General features: G+C 45.5%; 1 protein-coding gene across 3 annotated transcripts in view; it reads right to left on the bottom strand.

The window, feature by feature from the left end:
• Positions 1–25,509, bottom strand: part of ZNF827 (zinc finger protein 827) — a 188,377-nt gene extending 162,868 nt beyond the window's left edge. For all 3 annotated transcript variants that reach the window (XM_040250427.1, XM_040250426.1, XM_040250428.1), the window contains exon 1: positions 24,958–25,509. In XM_040250427.1, coding sequence (XP_040106361.1) covers positions 24,958–25,000 — 43 coding nt within the window. In that variant the 5' untranslated portion in view covers positions 25,001–25,509. The remainder of the gene's footprint in view (positions 1–24,957) is intronic.
• Positions 25,510–25,976: the final 467 nt, after the last annotated feature.

The following is a 25,976-nucleotide window of genomic DNA, read 5'->3' as shown; positions in this document are numbered from 1 at the left end:
ATATATATGTATGTGTACTCATCACCACATATGTTGTGGCCAATTAATAAGAAAGGAATAGTTGCAAATATAGCATGAATTCACTGCCCAATCAAGAGACCAAAATAGTACTGGTTAGCCCACGGATTGATTCCTTGCTGCTTCACCCTTTCAGGCACCTCCATGTTACAAAAAGCATATAGAATCTGTCCCCTCAAGCAATCAGAAGTAAATTTACCATGGCTACCATGGCATTATCAGAAAAATTGTCTGCTAAGGCTGATAAATCGGTCGATTATCTGCTTCCTTGACTTTTATTTCCTCTTGTATAAATGTTTTCATCCCAACATTACCAATACCTGTTCTAAGATGAGCGATAAATTATCAAACTGCTGAAATCACCGGGAAATTATTAACAGATCAAGAAAGAACTTAACAACAACAACAAAAAGCCGTAATAACATAATAATGCACTTAGCAGTCTAAGAGCAGCCCTCTATGGAAAGAAAAATGGCTACTTAGTAGAATCTTAGCGTATACATAAAATGTACATTTCTTTGTGGATACATTTACCAAGTGTTGACAGCACCCACCTTGGAATGAAACATATCACGGTCATAATCGTTCTGCCTGCCAACAGAAAAGTTCACACAGTAAGTCCTTTATTGACTAAAAATATACCTATATCCAGAAGGAAAAGAACCTTAGGGGATAAGAGAATTTAGCAAGGGAGAGGAAATTGCTTTTTATTTAGTGATTGAATACATATAAAACAAAAGCTGCAGAGGAAGCCACTCCCAACCCCCTACATGCTCACAGAAGTCGACGGTGCTATGGTGTGAGAATATTTCTTTGGGTTAGCACAAGAATCTGTGACACCAAAGAACACCACTTACAGGGACAACCCTAATTCAAAGTCAACTTTAAACACTGATTTAGGTCAACGATTTTAACCTTTACTCGGACCAGGCTTTGTGCCAGAGCTGCTATCTAGTGGTCAAATGTTCACTTATTTGCTGTCTCCTTTCCCTGCTCACCTTCTGGCACACACAAATGAAGTCAATGATAGCAGGCCAAAAGACGGTGGATACAACAAAAACCACACGAAACCAGCAAACAAGGGCAATTCAAAGGGCCACAATACCCTGGAGTCAGATTAATAGCCCCTGAACAATTTGGAGTCCACTGGTTTTGTCCACTTCATTCTCTTTCCAGAATTTCAGGGGGGACTTCCCTGGTGGTCCAAAGGTTAAGAATTCACCCGCCAGAGCAGAGGGTTCGTTCTCTGGTCTGGGAAGATCCCACATGCCATGGAGCAACTAAACCCATTCGCCACAACTATTGAGCCTGAGCTCTGCAACAGGAGAAGCCACCGCCAGTGCAATGAGAATCCCATGCCCCGCAACTAGAGAGTGGCCCCTGCTTACTGCAACTAGAGAAAGCCCGCACGAAGCAACGAAGACCTAGCACAGCCCAAAAGAAAAGTTCATTAAAACTGGATCCTATTATATATACAGTTTTAGAATCTTCTCTTTTACCTAGTAATATGTTTAGAACTTCTTTCCAAGTCAGTCAACAAAAATAAATGAATCAATATTAATTTAAAAAGAAGGCAATGGACATGCCTTATATCTCTAATCAGCTTTGATTACACTAACCAGGTTCTTGTTCTTAATTCTGTCCCAAGAAGTTGCTGACCTTTGGAGGGCCACTGACAATGAAGACCCAGCACAGCCAAAAAAAAAGAATTTCAGGGATGATGTCCTCTCTTCCTGGGCTTTCGTCAGGCATGCCCGCTTGGGGTTTCACTAAGAAAGCTTTGCTAAGTCTTGCACCTGAAAGAAACCTGGCACTGTTTTCTAGTTCTCCATCTCCAGGAGCAATGCTCCAGAGGAGAAAGCATTCATTTCTACTTCCCAACAAAGCTTGATCCTTCTGGAAATGCATTAAGTAGTAAGGCTGAGGTCAGGGAACATGTCTACTGTTGCTGCAGATGAAGGTTCAACCTCAAGGTAAATGTTCAACAACGACAAAAATTTCCCTCTGTCACGCAGATGTCTGGCCCCAAAATGACCCTGGCCATTTCCCGGGAGTGACCTCTTACACTATTCGTATGTCAGTTCCTCTTGTTAACCTTTTGGGAGTCTATAAAATGCCCCACTTCTCTATTTGAATAACCACGCCACTTCTTTTTCATCTTATAGGTCCTATAACTCTCTGCAGCCCTCTAGCTGCAGTATTCTCCCACATGTTATAAGAACTTAGTTACCCAGCTGATCCTCCAACCAACAACTAGTATTTGAAAAGGAGGATGAAAGACTGTGGGGCTTCCCCAGTAGCTCAGACAGTAAAGAATCTACCTGCAATGCAGGACACCCAGGTCAGGTCCCTGGGTTGGGAAGATCCCCTGGAGGAGGGCATGGTAACCCATTCCAGTACTCTTACCTGGAGAATCCCATGGGCAGAGGAGCCTAGTGGGATACAGTCCATAAGGTCCCAAAGAGCTGGATACAATTGAGCAACTAACACACTTTCACTTTTCATGAAAAGCTACAGGGCCATTTAAAGCTTTCATTGGAAAAGCTTTTTGATATATATATTCTCAACTGCTCAGGCTTTGTTTTCAATCTACATGGTTTGAAGCTACTTAGAGAAAGTCAAATTCTTTTGGTATTTCCACACTAACGTCAACAGTAGTGAATCCTGTAAAGCAGGGTCGGCAGTCTTTTTCTGTGAACAGTCAGGCAGTAAATATTTTAGGCTTTGTGGTGCACATACGTTCTCTGTCCCATGTTCTTTGTTGTTGCTGCTACCATTGCTTATTTTTTTAAACAAATGCTTTAAAATACAAAATCCATTCTCAGCTCAAGGGGCTACACAGAAATAGGCCATAGTTTGCTGACCCGTGTTCTAAAGAATAGATTTTTTTTGTTTTCTTTATTGTCAAAGCAGAATGGCATTTAAAATAATATTGGAAATTTGGAGAGATGGGCACAACTTTCATCACCATCTTCTTAATCTAGCCATACCTGTGAGTCACTAAGCACCTTGGTGCCTCGGTTTCTTCATCTGTAAGAGGGATTAGAGTAGATCCATGATTTATAAACCACACTCTCAAAAAACCCTAGGTCTCCAGGGAAGAGCTTGGTTGTGTGGATCCATTTACCTCCCACCCTAGCACAGCTAACCTGCAGCCTTGCTTTTTCCTCGTCTATACAGAGGCACTCTCTTTAAAGACAGCAGTTCCATTAATTTTTTAAAAAATATGTATTCATTTATCTATTTGGCTGAGTGGGGGGTCTTAGCTGAGCACTCAGGATATTTGATCTTTGTTGCGGCATTCGGGATCTTTAGTCATGACAGGAAAAGCCTTAATTGCAGCATGTGGGATCTAGTTCCATGACCCGGGATGGAACCTGGGCCCCCTGCACTGGGAGCTTGGAGTCTTAGCCACTGGAACAGCAGGGAAGTCCTTTCTTTTGAGTTTAAAGACATTGTATTAGACGATCTCAGGGATCACCCTAGTGCTCATCCTCCATGAATCCATTACTGGATAATCGGTCCTTTTCTAATCGTATTGGGAAGTGTCAGATAGAGAGGAAATGATTTAAAATCCTATGCTGAAGTTAAAAACAAGAGATCTTATTCTAAGAGGCCACATGTGCTTACTTAGATTTGTGGAAATCCACCGGAGAGCCATATCATATGCGTGCAAACCCCATGCATACTGATAGAGTTCACACTGGCATCTCTCTGCTTAGGGCTCTAGAAAAGCAGGATGGTTTAGCACTGGACAGGGCAGTGAGCTCAGATCCGGAGACCCAGCTTCCAGGGTGAATTTGGTACTTACAGGTTCCCACTATAAATCCTGGTGTTTATTTGCCAAAAAACTGGAGAGTCTACTAAATACCAACCCTTTGACTGGGTGTTAGGACCACAGAGATGAACCAGACAGATGTGAACACTCTGCCCTCCATTACTCAGATCCCTCATTTGTAAAGTAGAACAATAACACCTGCTCCCTCTTGCCGGCCCTGGGCTCCTGCAGAGATGGTGAAGTTTGTGTCAGCTGCCAAGCACAGACAACATTAAACTAGAAAACTGCAGATTCTCCTTCTCTTAAGTGTATAATATATATGCAACTTCAAGAACTTACCCAACTGATGGGACTTCCCTGGTGGCTCAGTAGCTAAGAACCCACCTTCCCATCCAGGAGATGCGGGATCCAACCCTGGTCAGGGAACTAAGATTCCACATGCTGAAGGGTAACAAATCCCACGCCACAACTAGAGAAAGCCCTGGTATCTTGCAATGAAGAGCCCAAGCAGTCAAAAAAATTAAAATTAAAAAATAAAAAAGAATTTACCCAGTTGATAAAATGAGGCCACAACACGTTTTGCCTAACCAAAAATCCACAGCATTTCTAGAACCTGAAGCAGCATGGCAAAACAGAAAGGGCACAAGCCTTGGCACCAGAAAGTCTCACTCAAATCCCACCCAGACCCTCCTACTAGACCCTCCCAATATCTACAGGCCCACGGTTTCATTTGCAGAACAGGATATTAAGGCCTGCAATTTCACAGGATCACTGTCAAGGTAAATCAGAATTAGATGAGTAAAGCGTGTGGCACAGTGTTAGCACGGAGTGAATATAGTTTCTCTTTTCCCTCCCTCCCAGGCACCCAGAAATCTCAGATGATGGAACACTGTATTTTAAATAGTAGAGCTTACCTCCAAATTGTTGCTGTTGCTACCCAGCTCTATAGCATAATCACCTCAACCAAAGAGGACAGGAAACTTCTGGTTGCTACGACCATGGAATCCAGATGTAGAACATGCCCCGTCATCAGGAAAATCTTACAGTCTTGGCACAGTTTGAGGACACACAGAGAGAGAGAGAGAGAGAGAGCGCGCAGAGCCGATGACGGAGGGGAGACTCTGCAGTCTGGAATGTGCCCCAAGCTTCCAACCGCAAAAGTGCTCACTTGCTCTCAGGCTGCGGTATCTCTGTGGTGTGGGCCACAGCCTCTGGTCCTCTCGGCAAGTTGCCTCAGAAGCACATGACTTTCTCCAGTCATCGCTAGGCCACATCCATGGGAATGCTCGTGGCAGTGCGCATCACCTCCGCCCAGCCCAGTGAATCAGTGCAGGCCAATCCTTTTCTCATTTCTGAGAGATAAAGACAGCAGGGGATATTTCCCCAAGTCCTTTCTCTCCCCAAACCCTTTGATCATATGACGCATTCTTCACTTCATTCGTTCAGCCGTTCGAGCATGTTGATGGAGCACCTCCTGTATCCTGTGATCCATTCTTTCATTCATCCATATATTCAATAATGTTCACAGAATAGCTCCTATCTCTGATTCTGTTCTTCTCTCATTCACTTATTCAGCATATTTACCAACCATCTACTATACACCAAGTACTGTTATGTGCAAAAGTATACAAAAGTGAGGAAGAAATAGCCCATGCCCCAAGCTCACAGTCAATAAGGACAAAGATGAATAAGCTATTATAACATAGCACAAAAGGTATTATGAGAGACCCCCGGGAACCAGGAGACAGGATGCCTAATTTTGCCCAAGAGGTGGGACAATGGTCGGAGGAGAAGAGGGACAAAAGGCTTCTCTCAAGACTGAGTGTTGAAGGGTAAGAAGAAGGCTATCAGGCCAATCAGATGAGTTGAAGACATCCCAGAAGCAGGAAAAAGAATATGCCAAAGTGAGGCTTCCCTGGTGGCTCAGATGGTACAGAATTTGCCTTCAACACAGGAGATACAGGTTCAATCCCTGGGTCGGGAAGATCCCCTGGAGAAGGGAATGGTTACCCACTCCAGTATTCTTGCCTGGAGAATTTCAAGGACAGAGGAGCCTGGTGGGCTACATAGTTCATGGGGTCGTAAAAGAGTCGGACACGACTGAGCAACTAACACACACACAAGGAGATATAAGCATGGTGGTCTGCAAAAAGATCACTCAGTATGACTGAAATAAGGGATTACAGGAAGGCAGTAGAAAGGGGGCTCAAGTGATGAAGCATCTTCTCTACTTTGCTAAGAATAACAAACTTTATCTTTTTAGGAAAAGCCTCAGTTCAGTTCAGTTCAGTCGCTCAGTCGTGTCCGACTCTTTGCGACCCCATGAATCGCAGCACGCCAGGCCTCCCTGTCCATCACCAACTCCCGGAGTTCACTCAGACTCATGTCCATCGAGTCGGTGATGCCATCCAGCCGTCTCACCCTCTGTCGTCCCCTTCGCCTCCTGCCCCCAGTCCCTCCCAGCATCAGAGTCTTTTCCAATGATCCTAAATAAGGATTATCTAGATTACAGGCGTGTTTTAGGGAGTCTACAGTGGTAGCAGAGTGAAGACTGGATTTATAGAGGCTGAGGTGGAGGGAAGGCAGACATGAGACTGAAGCAAAAAAAGTTCTCAATTCTCATGGGAAAAACTAAGAACATAAATGAGAGCAGTGGCAAGGAACATGTGCATGATGAATGCCACAGAGATTCTGAAGGAACAATCAACAGACTTGGTGGGCAATTTGACATGGGAGGAAAGGAAGTAGGTGGCATGTAGGAGTGCACACAGGTTTCTGTCTTAAGTAGGTGGGTTCATGAACAGTGGGGATACCAGCCCAGGGACCGCAAGACCAGAAATCCCCCCAGCTCCCAGGGCCTGAAAACCTCAGGCATCTCTGTACCCAACAATGCACTCTCCACGATAAAGCATGCTGCACCTGAGGTACCCACCAGAGTTCTCCTTCTCTGAGGTGGGTACCCAGGAAGTCACAGGGTGAACATGGACCATCTTCACAGATCAACAGTTTGACATATGTATTTGTGGAGAAGAAAAGTAATTTAGTTGCTAAGTTTATTTATAATATTATCTTAAAACAAACATTATGTTATAAAGCAAAATGCTGATTTTGATACAAATTTTCAGATCAAACAAAAAGACTTCGAAGATACTTCAAAGAAATCTCATAGAGCCTGAGAATACTTGTGAGGGAAGGGTCCCCTGCCTTTGGGGTTCTTCAGTGCAAACAGCCATAACGTGCTGCACTGTAACCTTATCAAGCCAAACCAAGGACTCAGGAACCCCAAGCCTTGGCATTTCTACTCCTGTGCAGGCATCTTAGAGAGGTGGTTCTCAAAGTCTGAGCTGTGGACCCCTGGGGATCTCTCTGAGAGCCTTTCAGGGATCCTCAAGATCAGAAGTGTTTTCACAATAATACTAAGATGCTATCTGCCCTTTCCACTCTGCTGACATTTACTACTGATGATGCAAAATCAGTGGTGGGTAAAATGCTGGCACTTGGCTCCACCTGGGACAGTGGCACCAAACCACCCTTGTAATAAATCACTGTGCTCTTTAGCACCACACACCCACAGTGAAAACACACACACAAAACAATCTTGCCAGTTTCACGTAGGAATGTCTTCGATGAGGGACTTCTCTGGTGGTCCAGCGATTAAGACGCTGAGATTCCAATGCAGGGGACACGGGTTCAATCCCTGGTGGGAGAACTAAGAGCCTATATGTCAGTCAGTGCAGCCAAAAAGAGCAAAAGAATGTCTCTGATGAAGCAGCAGTAGAAATTATTAATTTTATTAAAGGTTGACCCTTGAGTAAGCTTTTTAAAAATATTCAGTGTGATGAAATATGTGCATAAGGCATTTCTGCTATGACTGAAGTCAGATGGCTGTCTCAAGGGAAAGGACATGTGTGACTGAGCTGGGAACTGGACCACTTTTTTCAATTAAAACTTTATTTTTAAATCAGAGGATAATTGCTTCACAATGCTGTGTTGGTTTCTGCCATACAACAATAAATATACATATGTCCTCGCTCTCTTGAACCTCACTCCCATCCATGGAACATCACTTTTAATTAATAGAATAATTGACAAATAACTGAATGACTTTGGTCATTCAAATCTGGGTATTTGACAATTTCTTGGAAATAAACGAAGTAAGGTTACTATTTTAAGAGAAAACTGACAGTATTTGTAGCCAATGATAAAATTCAAACTTTCAAGCCAGTATTAAAATATTGGAAAATTTGTACTGTACACCATGAACGTAACAGCTTCCCAGTACAGACTTTTCAAATAAGATCAGTGTTGACAATATACTTTTTATACTGTGCAATAAAATGTATCAACAGTTGGTAGGTCTACATAACTCAGTGAGCCAGTAGTTTCCAAATGACCCATGCACGATGGTACCTACGGGGTGGTCCATTCAAAATGCAATATAGACCAGTACATTTTAATGCAACTGAATACAAAAGTCCACTGAAATGGTTTCAGATTCCACATTACAACTAAGCTAAGAGGTGACTTTAAGAAGCTCCCTCTTTTTGAGTCTTGGCAAAGTATCAAAGAATAGCCATAATTATCTGAAAAAGCTGTTACATATCTGTATGAAGCCAGATAGTCTTCCTATATTCCATCCAAAACAACATGCTGCAATTGACTGAATGCAGCAGCAGATATTAGAATCTTTCTATTAAGTCAGACGTTAAAGAGATTAGGAAATAATGTCACTCTTCTCCCTAAATTTATTGTTTTGGAAAAAGATATTTTTCATAAAAATATCCTATATAGTTAACAAAAAAATGATTATAACCATTACTTTAATAACAAAAATATAAATTTCTCAATTTTAATATCTAATAAGAGATGGCTACAATGCATATATACAAAAGCTCTTTGACATCCTCAATAACTTTGAGAAGGTCCTGGGACCAAACTATTTGAGAACCAGTGTCTTAGAGAAATTTCCCCTCAGGTTCAAGTGATACGTACTTGCATGTCCACAACAGCACTGTGCCAACAGCAAAAAGCAGGAACAAACCACACACACACCGTGTCTGTGGGGAGCAGGGAAAATGAACGCACCACAGCTAAACACACCGACATGAATACATCTTACAAAGACAACAGTTGGCTGAAAGTCCAAAGTGCAGAATGCATGCTACTTGCTACCTCGTTATATTTTTACATTTATATTTTTACAAATGGCAAAGACGAGTGAAATTAAATATGGTAAAGCGATAGAGAAAAGGGCTTCCCTGGTAGCTCAGACAGTAAAGAATCTGCTCGCGATGCCGGAGATGCGGGTTCGATCCCTGAGTTGGGAAGATCCCCTAGAGAAAGGAATGGAAACCCACTCCAGTATTCTTGCCTGGAGAATCCCATGGACAGAGGGGCCTGGTGGGCCACAGTCCACGGGGTTGCAAAGAGTCAGACGTGACTGAGTGACTAACACTTACTTACACTTACTTATAGAGAAAAAGCAAGGGGAACAATCAACAGAAAATTTAGGATAACGGGAACAAGTAGCACGAGAAGGATACAGACGAAATTTGAGAGTGTTGAAATTCATTAGATTGGACAGCAGGTTTACTAATGTTCATTTAACCAGAATGCTTCATTATATATGTATGAATGTTAGATGTATTTTGTAAATGGCACATACTTTAGGACCAGTAAAGGTAGGCACTGCATTAGAGCATTCTTTGGCAAAGAAACCAAAGAAATAAGGGGATGGGGGCCCTAAGCTCTGGCTGAGGGTCTGCAGTACTGGCCCCAGAGAAGCCCTTCACTGGGCAGGTCTCTTCCTCAGACACCTTCAAAGCTCACATACACTGCCATCCATCTATTGGGTTGGCCAAAAACATTTGTTCAGGTTTTTCCTTAATCTTACAGAAAAACCCAAATGAAGTTTTTTGGCCAACCCAATACTTTAGTTTTTCAACAGCCCTCCCTACTTAAAAAGGCTATTTCTTGTTTCAGGCCATCACCCTCCACCTCCATTTATATAACACAATGAAAAAACTATCAAACTCCACAGCTGATTTTGTGTTGTACCCGAAGGAGTAAACTTAGCCATCATAATCTCTTATCACTTGGGTTAGCTCCTACTATAGTTTTCCTACCTCCTATCCATACATCACCAATACGCCCCCTCTGGTTCAACAAAGTTCCTTAGAGTCCCCTGCCTACTTTTGCTTTATTTCGATCTCTTTTGGCTGATTCTATTCCTTCTGTTTGGAATGCTTTTCTCTCTTCTCAAGATCTAAACCCATCACGTCCGTGAGGATGCTGTAGGCACCGCTCTCCTCCAAGAATCTTCTAGCCATCATTGTTACTCTGAGTTTCCTCAAACATTTACACACCTAATTCACATTATATTGGCTCGCACCTGTTAGCACATTGATTTGTAATTATGCTCTGTGGTTGTTTTGTGTCAACGTTTAAAAGAACTGTCAGCAGAGACTGCATTCCATACAACTTTTATGAGCCAGGTAAATGCTCAAAACTTTTCCTCAATGAACGTGCATCAGGTATGGACTCCAACTCTCAACTAATCAAATCCTCATGGGTCTAACGTGTGTCAACATCCAAGTATTATTCTCAAAAGGCTTTCAATTCAGTGTATTGAACGATGCACCCCATCCCCTCAAGCCCCCTTCCCCGCCCCCAACTAGAGGAGCAGATTTCCCATTTTATAATAGAAACCAAGCAAAGCATTTGCTCAACAGAATTCTCAAGATTTCTGCTCCCCATCTCACCCCCTCTTTACTTGCAATCTTTAAAAAAAAATCACCCCTGACATGCGGTTAAACCAGCTTCTTCATAACACCCAAGATCTTCTGTTACACTTGGGGGCAATTTTATTTATTCAACAGATCCTTATCTTAAGAAATCAAAGTTATTTTCCCTCTAATTTTTACCGTATTGGTCCTAGTCTCTCTTTCTTGCTCAGCATTTCAGAAATCTATGGAAATACTTTTCAAGCTGAATTTTAATTATTTGTTTGCATCTCCTCTGCCTTCTTGGTGCTGAGATCCTTGCAAGCTCAGAATACTGGACTGGACCATACTCTATTCAGCTCCACAGATCCCTAATCCCTGGTAGAGAAGCACTCAGTTACTGCTGCCTGAATGAATGAATGAATAAATGAATGAATCAAGTATCAGCCACAAGGTAAGAATTTAGGATGAATGACAATTCAGAGTAAGTCTACTCCCTTTTTCAGCTGACAGAACTTCAAATATTTGAATTTAGTTATCATGCACAACTTTTATCCACTCTCATTCTTTTCTTCATACTGTATGTGTGTGGATGTGTGTGTTAGTTACTCAGTCGTATCTGACTCTTTGCCACCCAGTGAACTGTAGCCCACCAGGCTCCTCTGTCCATGGGATTCTCCCAGGCAAGAGTACTAGGGTGGGTTGCAATTTCCTTCTTCAAATCTTTCTGACTCAGGGATTGAACCCATCTCCTGCATTGCAGGCAGACTCTTTACTGTCTGAGCTACCTAATGTTAAGTACTCCCATGATGTACTTAACATGGGATAACTAATTCTTCACAGATGATTTCAAGAGCCTACAACATGCTAGTTGCCTCTGGCCTGGTGAGTAGTTTATCAATGAAAGTGAAAGTTGCTCAGTCGTATCCGACTCTTGGCGACCCCATAAACTATACAGTCCATGGGATTCTTCAGGACAGAATACTGGAGTGGGTAGCCTTTCCCTTCTCCAGGGGATCTTCCCAACGCAGGGACTGAACCCAGGTCTCCTGCATTGCAGACGGATTCTTTTACCAGCTGAGCCACCAGGGAAGTTCAAGAATACTGGACTGGGTAGCCTATCTCTTCTCTAGCAGATCTTCCTGACCCAGGAATCAAACTGGGGTCTTCTGCATTGCAGGCAGATTCTTTACCAGCTGAGCTACCAGGGGAGCCCCTAGTTTATCAATGTCCCCCTTAAAATCAGGGCACCCGATCTGGGATCCACTATTTTGCATGTGATCTATTCAGTTTTTAACGCCTTTGTCCTAAATTCAGTACATACATCCTCAGCCAACTCTGCTGATATGCATCCATTTTTCAAATGATGGCTGAATTTTAAATACCGCTTGTTGGTTCACAGTAGTTACCTCTGGGGGCGTAAGCTGCGAAAGGGGGCTTTCACATTTTACTTTAAATATCCCCATGTTGCTTTATTTATACTAAATATGCATTCTTCTTGTCATTAAAAGCCAATATAGATTTTTAAAACAAATTAATAAACTATTAACTAGTTAATTCCACGGTTCCAGCCTTATGGAGTATACAAATCATATTTAAAATATGTGTACTCTTTACTATGTATAAAATAGATAACTAATGAGAACCTACTGCAAAGCACAGGGAACTCTCCTCAATGTTCTGTGGTGACCTAAATAGGAAGGAAATCTTAAAAAAGAGGAGATTTATGTATAAACACACCTGATTCACACTGCTGTACAGCAGAAACTAACACACTGTAAAACAACTATACTCCAATAAAAATTAATAAAAAGAAAGAAAACTAATAGAAAAATAAAATACATGCTCTCTTTTTTCCTCTTGTGTATATATTTTCTTATCTATCAACATGTATTTGAGTAGCCACTGGTACACAGCACTTCTAGGATCTAGCGGTCCAGCCAACCCAAACCTTCTAGATTATGAAATTCCTCTCTTCCTATAAATGTCAGAAAGCAGCAGCTCACTATAATTTGATTTCCCTCTTTCTTAAAGTGAAGTCGCTCAGTCGTGTCTGACTCTTAGCGACCCCATGGATTGCAGCCTACCAGGCTTCTCCATCCATGGGATTTTCCAGGCAAGAGTACTGGAGTGGGTGGCCAGTGCCTTCTCCGTCCCTCTTTCTTAAGGTCAGATTAAAACCCAGGAAGATGTTATTTGAGGTTTGCCTTCCCCTACAAGGGGGAAATCACACAGCACATTTCAGGAATATTTCCTGAAGCATAGTGTGTCCCAGCTTCCCAGGTGGCTTGGTGGTAAAGAACCTGCCTACTAAGGCAGGAAACGATGGAGACTGGGTTCAGTCCCTAGGTCGGGAGTGTCTCCTGGAAGAGGAAATGGCAATCCACTGCAGTATTCTTGCCTGAAGAATTCCATGGACAGAGGAGCCTGGTAGGCTCCAGCCCATAGGGTCACAAAGAGTCAGACACGACTGAGCAACTGCGTGGCCACGCACAGGGTATCCCCACTTTGCTCCCTTCCAAATACAGCTGCGTTTCATGCTCTAGAGAGGTTGGCTGGATTAACAAGTAGGGTCATACAAGCACAGATTAGAAAACAACTCACAATTCTAGGCCATTACATGAAGGCAGTGTTCTCCACGTGGAGGACATAGTTCACACCTCAGAAAGTATCACTGCAAGCGACTCTATTCTGTGACCTTCCGTTTAGTCTAAGGTCAAAATAAATCTTTGAGGAGAGCAATATTCTTGGTGGCACAAGTCTTCCCGAATCACCGGGCAATGCATGTACTCCCTCAGCTCCAAGGGGGCGTCCTGCAGTGGAGGCTGTGCGAGGAGGTGCAGGTGGTAGAGGCACGTTCTCCAGGTTTGGGACCCCATGAAGCTTTCATAGACCCCTGAGCCCTGAGAGACCCAAGGACGGCCTGGCCCTTGTTAGCACCCATATTGGTGACATCAAGCTAGCTTCTTCCTCCCTGCATCCCAGTTTCCCTGTCTCTCTAGTTGGTAAGACGAGGAGCTCTTCCCTGCCTGCCTCACAGGCAGGTGATATCAGTGAAAATGTTTTGTGGACAATAAGCATTCTATAAAGAGAAGGCATCACCAATGCAACGGACATGAACTTGGGCAAACTTTGGGAAATGGTGAGGGACTGGGAGACCTGGCGTGCTGCAGTCCATGAGGTCGCAAAGAATTGGACACGACTGAGTGACTGAACAACAAAAAAGAGAAGGCATGATTACTGTACTATTATCCACTTACAATGTATCCATTTACAATATAAAGAAAGCTGAATGCGGAGGAATTGATGCTTTTGAACTGTGATGTTGGAGAAGACTCTTGAGAGTCCTTTGGCCAGTAAGGAGATCAAACCAGTCAATCCTAAAGGAAATCAGTCCTGAATATTCATTGGAAGGACTGATGCTCAAGCTCCAATATTTTGGCCACCTGATGCGAAGAACTGACTCATTGGAAAAGACCCTGATGCTCAAAAAGACTGAAGGCAGGAGAAGGGGACGACAGAGGATGAGGCGGTAGGATGGCATCACCGACTTGACGGCCATGAGTTTGAGCAAGCTTCAGGAGTTGGTGATGGACAGGGAAGCCTGGCGTGCTGCAGTCCATGGGGTTGCAAATAGTCAGACACAACTGAGCGACTGAACTGAACTGATTCATTTTACAAGATGGCACTCCGTAAGCACAGAGAGGTCAGGTGACTTACCCAAGGTCACAAAGCTAATGAGAAACCCTGGTGACTGTCGTGGGAGAAGGTGACAGAGAAGACTGAAATCTGTGCCTTCTGCTTAGTCCGGGTCCTTCCCTGAACCTCTGGTTTCCAATCTGGAGAAGTTGGAGGCGATTACTCAGAACCATGAGCTATTTTTAAAGGTTTTAGGAGTCTAACAGATTCTCATCAATAAGCTACCCAGACTCAAAATCACATGTCTTTATTTTTGGCTAAAATGGCATCAGCCCAGAGCGAGAGTTCTTGTTAGCTCAGGAGTCCTCAACTCTGACTATCCATTTACATCACCAGGGGAGCTTTTTAAGGATGTCCATGCCCAGACCCCATTCTGAACCAATTAAATTTAAACCTCTGGGGGTGTTTGCATTTTCTAAATCTCCCAGGGAATTACAATTGACTGCCAGAATGGAGAACCACTAGGTTGGCTAATGATGATCAGAAACAGACAGGCAGCAATAGTTGTCTTTAACTGATTATACAACACAGTTAAAGCAATCTTTCCGAGATCTTGAACTGAAAGAATTCACAAAACAAGAAAGAAATTAACACCTCGAGTGTCTTAATGTAGCCAGCATTTACTGTACACATACCATGTCCCAGACATGAATCTAAATATCTACATGTATGAACTCACTTAGTTCCCATAGAACCTACAACGCTTTCCCAATTTACAGATGAGGAAACAGGCAAACTGCAGTAACTTGCCAAAGTCACAACTAAAATGGGGTGCAGCTGGGATGGAACTCACGCATCTGGTGCCAGCATCTTTTTTTCTCTTATAGTTGCTTCACAATGTTGTGTTAGTTTCTGCTGTACAGCAAAGTCAATCAGCCACATGTACACACAGATCCCCTCCCTGGGGGACACCCCTCCCACCCCACCCCCATCCCATCCGTCTAGGTCATCACAGGGCACCAAGTTGGGCTCCCTGCATTACACAGCAGGTTCCTACTAGCTATCTATCTTACCCAGGGGTAGGGGGAGGGTTGGAGAAGGACATGGCACCCCACTCCAGTATTCTCCCCTGGAAAATCCCGCGGAAGGAGGAGCCTGGTAGGCTACAGTCCCTGAGGTCACGCAGAGTCGGACACGACTGAAGTGATTTAGCAGCAGTAGCAGCAGGCGGTAGGGTGGGCTGAGAACTGGGAAACTGGTTCCAGGGTCTTACTCCCCACCCTAGGCAGCTTCCTGATGTTGCCATCAGATGAGGTTTACAGTATCCTAGCCTCGGCGAGGACATAAAAGATCACACAATACTGGGGAATATAGAACAACTTCTAATCCAAATGCCTGCAGGGGCCAGGACATAAGACACTTTGGCAGGGGCGGGCAGGTGTACATACAGGCAGGGACACGGAAGCCCCGGGGTGGGAACTGCGGCAGACTGGTGAGCACATGCCAAGGAAGGGAGACAGCCGCCACCGAATGAAGCAGACTGCGGCCACGTGGGTAGGTGGCCCGCGCCGCTGACTCGTCCAAGTTTCAAAGGAAGCTGGAAGCCTGGATTTGTATGTGAAGCCGCCTATTTCCAAACGCTGTCTTGAGTTTTAAACATACTGTATGAGGCAAAACATACCAGGAGGCCACTAGCTTGTGACCTCTAATGTCATCTGTAACACATACATAAACACACACACACACACAACACACACACATACCCCAATCTTCTGAAACTTCTGAAAAACAGATACATGTATATGTTTAACTGAATCCATTTGCTGTACGCCTGAAACTCATACAACATTGTTCATCAACTATGCTCCAAAAGAAAACTAAAAAAAAAAGTTTAAATAAATAAAATTCATTTAATGTGTTCTCTTGGCTTGGTTCTCTGCAATTAGAAACACCAGACCCTGTCTTTCCTTTGTTTTGTGAAAAATGGGAACTATTTGCTGTGTAACACATGGAAAACCCAACAGAAATTTCCCCTGGGTAATTTTAATCGGTGGGCTGACTGGTAAGTCAATGGATAAATAAACTTGTATTAAACACCTATTTTCTCATTTGAATCTCAGCCTAAGTCTGGGAACATGGATTTACTATCCTCACTTTATAGAAAGCTCAGTCAAATTTTATATGATTATTATACAATTGAGATATAATTCAGATCAAATCACACACGCAGAAGAACTTGTTCCCCTAGTAAAAGCTGAAAGTAATATTGTTGGCCTGTGAAACAAACACTTGTCAAGCCCTATTATACAGCCTTATTAAAGAATTTTACCGTGTCATATTATTACTGTACGAGATACATGGAGAATTTTTAAAAAAATAATAAAGACAGATATCACCAAAAAATTCTGAGTCAGAAATATCTATAGTCTAATCACAGGCTATGCAAATGAAAACTTATTTCATACACTTAATAACAGCTAATCCTTCTTGAGCTCTTTCTACAAAGCAGCCTTTAATACGGTATGGTTTCCTGTGTGCACATAATACTGATACTTCGGTATGTATTCAATTATTCATACAATATCCCTGTGATATAGGAACTGTTGTCACTACTGAAAGACGAGGAAACCAGGGAACAGGGAAGTTAAGTAATTTGCCCAAGGTCACACAGCTAGTGGGCAGCAGAGGTTGAATCCAAACAAGCTGCTGCCAGAGGCTGTGCACTGGACCACTACTCTGTAACCTTAAAAAGCACGTCCAGTCCCTGTTTGTTTCGTTTTTTCCCGTAGGATGTACAGTATACACTGGTGGTGGTGGTTTAGTTGCTAAGTCGTGTCTGACTCTTTTGCAACCCCATGGACTGTAGCCCGCCAGGCTTCTCTGTACCTGGGGTTTTCCAGGCAAGAATACTGGAGTGGGTTGCCATGCCCTCCTCCAGGGGATCTTCCCAACCCAAGAACCAAACCCACATCCCCTGCATCACAGGCAGATTCTTCACTGTTGAGCCACCAGGAAAGCCCACCGTCTACAGGAGACCTAGCGAAAAGAGGGCCAAATCAAATGGTATTTTCTCCCCCTGGTTACAAAACAACAACACAAGCTTTTAAAAGTACACCAGCAGACAACCCAAGACACTGGCCCCATGTAACTTTAGAAAAATCTATCGCCCTCCTCAAGTACAGTAGCTTGTTTCAAAAGCACAGATAAGCAGGCTGCTGCTGATCAATCATGGAAAAGATCACCTTCCCTGGCCTTCTCCAGTCCGCTTGGAAAGCCAACTTCTCCAGAGCACTCGAAACAATCCATCAGGAGATATAGATCTCTCTCACCCCTCGTCCTTTCCCCCTCACACCTCACTTCTCATGGGGTCTAACCACTTTTCTGACCCATGGAGAAATTACAAGGAAGAGAAAGAGATAGACACAGGGATTATTCTGGAGTCTGCTTTTTCAGGCCCCAGCCTCAGAGAAGCCTCCTTCCTTGCCGGGAGACCGAACTTGGCTGAATTTGGACTTTCTTAAAAACAGAAGCAAAGAGCACCTAAGTCTTAGTCATTTCAGAACTCGAGAGGGAGAGCTTCAGTGGTGGAGGTTTGTTTTTTAAGAAGAAGGGAATGGCCGGCTGGAAACAATATCCTTTTTAGGCACACAGAATCTGCTGCATTTAATATAACCCTGGGTCAGTCTGTGAAAAACAGGGTGGCTAAAGGCCTCATGCTGATTTCAGACCGTGGGCGTGTATCACTGTACATTTTATAAAATTAGCTACAGTGCAGCCTCTGTGTGTGTGTGTGTGTGTGTACACGCAGTGAGGCTGACTTTTACAAAGTAAACAGCAGTATGTACCCATGAAGCTGAAGATCAGTATCAAGCCAAAGTCTGATTTTAATTTATGAAACTACCTTGTAACTACAGTGATTCTATCCCAAGGTGGGTCCTTGGGGAATGATAAAGTCACCTGAGAGGCCCTGCTTCAGCACCTAGTCACATATACTATTCTCTAATATCATAAAAGGGTAATTTACAGATAGAGCATAAAAATACAAAACTTGCTCCTAAACAGAAGGGGGAAAGCGGCTAGAAACTTCAGTCCATCAAGTCTCTCGGCTATTTCTAAGGTCTGTGCTTGGCACATTAGTTTCTTATAAAATATGACAAAAGACATTTTCAGCTACCACGAACCATAAAGTATTTTGTACACATGGCCCTAGATGGCATGCATTACTGAGTTACACCTAGAAAGCAGGAAATAGAAAGGAGCCCATCAGAAACAGGGCACAGTGGGACTTCCTCGGTGGTCCAGTGTTTAAGACTCTGCCTTCCACTGCAGAGGGCACCGGTTCAATCCCTGATTGGGGAACTAAGATCCCACATGCCAGCAAGGTCAAGAAAAAAAAAAAAAAGAAACAGGACACAGCAACTTCACTGACAATCTGCATCTCTAAAATGTGATTCTAGAGTGCCTTTACTAGGCCAAAATGGGAACGAAATCTGAGGAAGAAAAGCGAAAATAAAACCACATGTCTTACCATCACAAGGCCTGGTCTGGATTTCTTTCGGATAAGAGGAAACTCAAAATCCACTCCTTTACCACAAAGCTCATGGTCTTGTAAAAACCTTCCGCTGCAAAGCCTTTCATGCCCCCCACAAAGTCCTATTTTGTAGGTCACACTCTCATTATCTTGTTCTGCGATCAGCCTGATTAAATTATAGAAAATTACTAATACATCACTCAGAATAGAGAGATAAGCTTCCAGCCTGTTGTGTTTGTTTCCCCATCCTCCTCTCCTAAGACTCCAGAGGATATTCAAAAAGGAAGAGTGGAGGAGAGACAAGGCAACTTGGAAAGGGGACGGCAAAAGGGTGTCTTAACCTCCTCCCAGGACTAAGCTGCCCTCAGCTTTCACAAAGGACGTTATTGACCAGTCACAGAAACCAAGAGCGCTTTTTACACTGTGACAATCGGGGCTCCACCATCATTTCCTCTGAGTCTTGTCATCTTTTGAGTCCAAAGACACCACTTTGCATGAAACGACCAGGGTTAGTGCTACTGGCTGAGTTTTTCCTCTTTGGGGAAACAAAACCATTCAGACACAATCTCAACTACTGGGATTACTAAATAAATGGGTTTACCCACCAGCCAGGGTTACCACCCCCCCCCATTTCAAATCCGGTCTTTCCTACACAGATATCTTGACATTAATTAATTAAAGCCAACTTTTAACACCAGGAGAAGCCTGCCTGGTTACTCCACCAACACAACACGATCCCTTGGCTGTCTCTATGGCCTTTGTCCATCTAATTTTATAAGCCTCGCGAGATGAAGATTTTCCACACCTCCCTAGGAACTCTCCTAACAGGCCATTCAAAGACTCTAAAACCTCAAATGCACAGCAAGCTTTAACACTGGCAGAAAGCTGTCCAATTTATACCTCCCCAACGTGATTTATTAACACTTGGTGCAGGAGACTTGTCAATTCACACCAGCTGTGTCATCCCCAGCACGAGATGGCAACACATAGACAAATTAAAAATCAATTTTTTTTATTAGAAACTATTTTGAAGCATTAGAAGGAATGCGATTTTGAGCTATCTTCCTCACTTTAACAGCAAAGCTCAGTGGACCTACTTATCGGATGAGGAATACATATAAGAACAGATGGGCATTTTTGCCCAGAATCAAGCAAGCTTGCTTTGTGGTGTCTCAGAATCATCCACAGTGAAATACTTTACTCTTTCAGATTCAGAAAATTTCCCCATGGCCCTTGTCTAGTCAGGAAGTATTGTCTGGTTACTGAGAAAAATTTAGTAAGAATAAGTAAGGGAAAGATTCAACCTTCTATCTTTCAATAGACATATAAAGACACGTAAAAATAAAACAATAAGAGATCCTGTTGCTTTTCAGTCATTTTGCTTCCCAATTTTACGAGAAAGCAAGAAAGAATTTTTATAAAGTTTTGTTCATGACAAACACAATAACCTGTTCTGGTCTTGACCCACAACTGAGTAAACAGTGAAAATACTGGAATAACAAAACAACTGTTTTATGAACTTTTCCTTTGTGCTCCCCCTTGGGAATAGGCATCGGGCAGCTTTCCAGCAATAAACAGAACAGGGTCTAAACTTGTGCACGTTTAGGGGTAAGTTGAAGCTAATGAGGAAATCTTAAAAGTGCTGATGGCACCAATGGTCAAAGGATTTACAGATGCAACCAACACACCCCTTTCCCTCTCCAGTTCGTGACCCCAAATGGAATAATGTTCACAAAGGGCTGAGCCTCAGGCCTGGCCAACAGTCCCCGTGTCAGTTTCCCTCTCTTCTGCTTTCTTAGGCTGACAAACATTTTAAAACTGCAGTCTGGGGATTCTGCTAAAGATAAGCACATGGTATAGCTCCAAGGACCTCTAGGACATTTTTTGGAACATGGTATTTGACCCTGTTAATGGAAAGAACTTTTGTAAAAGAGCCATCAATTGCAGCAGAGTCATATTTAAATCCCCAAATGATAATCACTGCTCTAGGCCAAGATATAAAGGCTTTATTTTGAATAATAATTTTGAGAGCCACTTCTCAAAAAGAGTTTAACACCCTTGGTTTGGGGTCACCTCTGAAACCTAGTGCAACTCGCCTTTTTTACTCACAGCCAGTAAGATCACTATTCCATTCTACAGGACAGACCGTTTTTTTTTTCTGCCTATGTATGAGGCCCATCTAACAGAAAAAAAAAAGAACCCTCACATACACTTACTTCGGAGGCCCAGGAGGAAGGGACTGTGCAGAATTTTAAATCAGAAATCTAACGCTTAGGTTAGTAGTGTCAGGTTAAAGGCTCACCCATCCCCAAAGCTAATTCGGTTCTGAACGCTCCCATGGGTGTCTAGTTGAACAGAAGCAGCTAGGAAACCTTAGCAGGCCGAAGCCCAGCCTAGGGAATTGCTGGGACTCTGTGCCAGAAGCTGAGGCTCACCCCAGACTTGGTATCAGATAATACCAACTGCTAGTCTGGATTTCCAGGACTAATCTACTCGAGGTTGGAACTTCCAGGTTCCCTGGTGTCTGTGCTATACAGTGGGAGGACTCTGGGCTTTGTAGATTCATGCTGTGGTTGGCTACTATCGTATTTAATAACACATAGAAGGAGTTTATTCCTAGCGATGATTCATGGGGAAGGGGAATAGAAGCATGGTGGTGGTGGGGAACCTAAGAGGAAGTAGAAAGCAATCTAAATTTTCTAGAGATGCAGTTATCACAAGTTTCTTTTTCTGGTAATTCTAATGTGAGTTTCTTAAATGTGTTTATAGGTTCTCTAAATTTTAAAGACATTCTATCAATAGTAGCTCTTAAGCACCTGTATTTACTCAGAAGGCTCTTTGGTTTCAAAAGCAGTTCCTTCCCATCTCATCCCCCTCTGACCCTTCTCATCCTGAAACTACTCATATCACTCCTTTCTTCTGTGGAGAACTGTGAAGTCTGCCTCTACATAACTTCTTAAAAACTCTGGATGACTTCTATTAGGGCAATCCATCCCCAACTCACTGTATTTTAATTTAGATTCAAAACGGTTCTCCAGGGAAAGAAAAATACTGACACCCCTCCTCCCCCACATACACACAAATAAACAAATAAAGAACTTAGCATTCACACTGGAATTTAAGACTACAATTGTATTCTACACTAAACACAAATGAACACTAATTTTTACCAAAGTCCACCTCACTGCAAGTTCCTTCAAGACTCACTCAGCACTTAAGGCAGTCTGGGGTTACTGTCTGAATTGCAAAATACACCATTTGCCCAGAAACTGCTCTCAGCTCAAATGCAAGCTGCTTACAAAACATGTGTAAACCATGCTTAAAACAGGCTGCACACATCCACAAAAATCCATTCAAAGCAAAGGTAAGTGGGAAAAAAGCATCGCAAATTAGGCTTCTCTTTAAAAACTGGAGGCACTTTTACGGTGTTTCCAAAAGGTAATTGCTTTTTACTTCAGTAAAAGTGGCTTTACGTGACTGGGAGAAGGAGTTTTTTTTTTTTTTTTTTTCTTTAAACTGAGTGTATAACAGCATTCAATTAGAGAACTGGGTGGGTGGGAGAGCCCACTGGCAAAATCTAACTCAATCACCAGGCCCCGGCGCCCTGGAGAGGCCCACCCAACACACGAGCTAAAATGGAGCCTGAATTTCCTCTCAGACGGAGAGGGTAGTCGCACGAGGTCAGGGTCAAGGTCACCAGCAGGGCAGGCTGCAGCTGCCCAACTGCACTACCCACAACGGGAGGGAAGGCGTTCCATCTCCGTCACAACTGAACAGATAAATCCCTTCTCCGCTCCTACCCTCCCTCTCACCCCGCCAAGATTTTTTTTTTTTTTTTTTTTAAGGAGAGAAGAAAGGAAAATGACCAAATAACCTCACCGCCCTGGTTTTCGCACACCAGCTCATCAGCGCCCAAAGTTGCCATCTAAGGGCAAGTTCGCAGAGAACACTGAAGCCCGTTTTGTCCGAGCAGGGCAAGCCTCTCCCGACCGCCGCCCCCCTCCCCAGGATTCCTGCCTCCTGTCCCTGCCCCCAAGCGCCCCCGAAAAGAGCTGGGAAGCGCGGCGGGCCGGCCATGTGCACGCACACACTTCCACCAACTGCTGCGAGTTTTCTGTGAATCGCGGCGCGGAGCCTCCCAACTCGCCCTCCCAGACTCCGCCGCCTGCTTCCCTCGCGCAAAATTTCCCTACACACGCAGCCGCCTGCGAACGATTTTATGTGCATATATATTACATATGTGATATTATCCTCAGAACCTCTAGCGGGCAGGCGAAGAAAGGACTGCACAGGGGCATTTTTTTTTTTTTTAAAGGAAGGGGAAAAAAAGCACAACCCAAGCTCTGTGCGTCGACTCCTGCGTACCGGGAAGGGAAAAGAAAGAGGAATGTTTGCCGAGCGGGCTGCCTGCAAGTGCCCTTGCTCGCCACTTCGGCCGCGGCCCGGGTGGCACGGAGGCGCCGCGGGGCGCCCAGCCCGAGTCACCCGCGCCCCCTGCCCGTCCCCCCGGGCCGGCACCGCCGCGGAGATTTCGCGAGGGGGAGATCGATCGCGCTGCCTGTCTGCAGCGGAAACGCACACGCTCACACAACCCGAGCCCGAGACACCATAACCTTAACCCTTCCCCCACCCTCCGTGAACTTCAGGTGACCGACCACGTCGGCCTAACACCCTGGCGGGCGGGCGCTCCGGCTCCGCTCCCGCCCCCAGCCCGGGTTTTGCAGGATCGGGCTCCGAGCAGCGCCAAACCGCCGAGAGAGGGGAGCAGTACGGGGGGGGGTGGGGGGGGTATTCGGGGGGAGAGAGAAGAGAAATTGACCCTCCGTCTCCCCCGACCCCTCCCTCCGGCGCCTCCGGCGTCCCCTCCTCCCCGTCACCCCGCCCCACGCCTTCTCCCCTGCCCCCTCCTCCCTGCATTCAAGGAGCCGGGCGGCCCCGGGGGATATTTTTAGTTGCTTCTTTCTCCTTCACTTTTAGCTTTAGCAGCATCTCGGAACACTCAAAGCGGAGAAAGATGGGGGGGGGGGGGGGTGGGGTGGGGGGGGGGGGGGGGGAAAGGTATGGACACCCGAAGAAACGCCAGGGGGAGGGCGGAGAGGGACCGGGGGCGCGGGTGGAGGAGGGGAAGGGGACCGGGGCGTGCCGGCGGGTGTGTGTCTCCAGTTGGTGTGTGTGGCTGCAGCCGGGGAGGGCTACGATGCACTTTAGTCCTGGACTCTGCTCAGGCTCGCCGGGGAGGGGGGTCTGAGAGCCCGAGTCTCGCCCGGCTCCGTCTGCTCCGACTGACCCCGCATTTTATTGCGGCCAGGAGCCCTGCTCCTCCCTCCCCTCGGCTCTGCAGGGACCTCGCGCGCCGCGAGCCGCCCTGCCTCCTGCCTCCGCCTCGGCGCAGCTCCCGCACCCCACATCCGCCCGCCGCTGCCCGGCCTCGCCCCCCGCCCGGCCGCCCCGCGCCCCGGCGCGCCCCCTCGCCCCGGCGCCGCGGGAGCAGCCGCCCGGCGGCGCGTGTGTACCCGTGTGTTTGTGTGCGGTGCCCCCACACCCTCCTCGCCGCTCCCGCCTCGCCCGCCCCCGACTCCCCTCCTCCGCCGCCGCCTCCTCCACCTCCGCCTCCTCCTGCTCCTGCCGCTGCCGCCGCCGCCGCTGCCGCCGGCGGCTCCGGGGCCGACCAACCCCGGCGCAACCTTTAGCCGGAGACGGACCTCTCCCTGGATCCCGTCCCCGGCAGGCGGCCGCGCGCCCTCGCTCCGACACCCCCAAACGCCATGTCACGGCCCCCCAACCCTCCGTGCGCCCCGACCTCCGCACCCTCGGGCACCGGGGATCCGCAAGGAATTTTTTTTTTTTTAAAGATTCCAACCTCTCCCACCCCCCCCCCCCCCCCCCATTAAAAAAAAAAAAAAAAAAAAACCCGGCATCCACACTACTCCCCTCCTCCCGTCTCTTGCCCCCTCCCCCCCGCCACCCGGAGTGAGGAGGGGGAGGGGGAGGGAAAGGGGAAAAAAGCCCGATCTCAAGGAAAAAAAGAGGGGGGGTGAGAGAAAGAAAGAAAAAGAGAGAGAGAATAGAAAGGGCACGGGGCTGATCATCACCAACATGGCTGCCTCGGCATAGACCTAGACGAGGAGTAACCCGGGCTGTGTCTTTTGTCAGTTTCACCTCTGTAACCCTAAACTAATGCAGAAAACGACGGAGGAGGCTGCGGAGAGGAAAGAGGAGAGGGAGGGCGAGAAAATGGCACGAGAGGAGGTGGAGAAGGGATGACTTACGTGAGGGAAGGCGCTTGGGCTGCTCCTGCTTCCTCCTGGGCATTTTCCCCCTTTTCTCACATTCTCCTCCTTGGTTAATGTGAGATCAAATAAACCCCCGTGGGGGCAGAGAGGCAGACACTGGCAGGAGCGGGGAGGTAGTTGGGGGGCGGGCGGGCGGGCAGGGGGAAACCCCTTCTCTCCGGTGTGTGCAATGGGTTGAAGCTTGTTTCCTGGAGCCAGAAGAGGGGTTTTCTTCTTTTCTTTCCTTTCTTTTTTTTTTCCTTTTTTTTTTTTTTTAATTTTTTGGTCGTGCACCTGGCTTGTCCCCGAGCGTAATATTCTTCAATGGAAACAGATCTAATAGGTGTGAGTGTGTGTGTATGTCCTATGCTCGCGTGTGTGATGGGAGGTATAAATAAATGAGTGCCGGTGCGGCGGTGTCTATGGCCGCGCTCTGTGTCTCCGAGCCCCTAACACTAATGTCGGGATCAAAGGGCAGCGGCGGCGGCAGCACAGCTCACAGCTCGCTCTCTTGCTCTCTCTCTCTCTCTTTCTCGCTCTCTCTCTCCTCTCGCGCTCTCTCTCCCTCTGTCACACACACACTCACACACACACACACACAGAGGCACAGACTGAAGGAAAGAGCGAGAGCTAGACACACACACACACACAGAGCAAAGAGGAAGGTGCCCTAAGGCTCCCAGGACGGACTCTGCCTGGGATTTGCAACCGCTCTGTCTGGAAAGAATGGGGGGCGCGCGTGCGGGGGTGGGATGGACTTCTTCGAATTTATCCCGCTATTCGCCAGATCTAGGGGGAGAAAAAGTTTTTCCCACTCTTGAAACGAAGATTAGTTCATTATTCTTCTTGATTTTTCAAGAGGAAAAAGGGTTTTCTCTTAACTTTCTTTTTGTTGATTAAACTACGTTTTGTTCTGTATAAAAATTCTTCAGGCTTTTGTCACTCAAAGAACTATTCTCTCATCTCATCACCTGAAGTCTGTGGAGGTGACAATCTTCCACGCACTCTCCAAAAAC

Source organism: Oryx dammah, unplaced genomic scaffold (genome assembly GCF_014754425.2).
Source record: "Oryx dammah isolate SB20612 unplaced genomic scaffold, SCBI_Odam_1.1 HiC_scaffold_12, whole genome shotgun sequence".
Lineage (NCBI taxonomy): Eukaryota > Metazoa > Chordata > Mammalia > Artiodactyla > Bovidae > Oryx > Oryx dammah.
The sequence above is the reverse complement of the archived record's forward strand: the minus strand, read 5'-3'. Positions and strand labels throughout refer to the sequence as shown.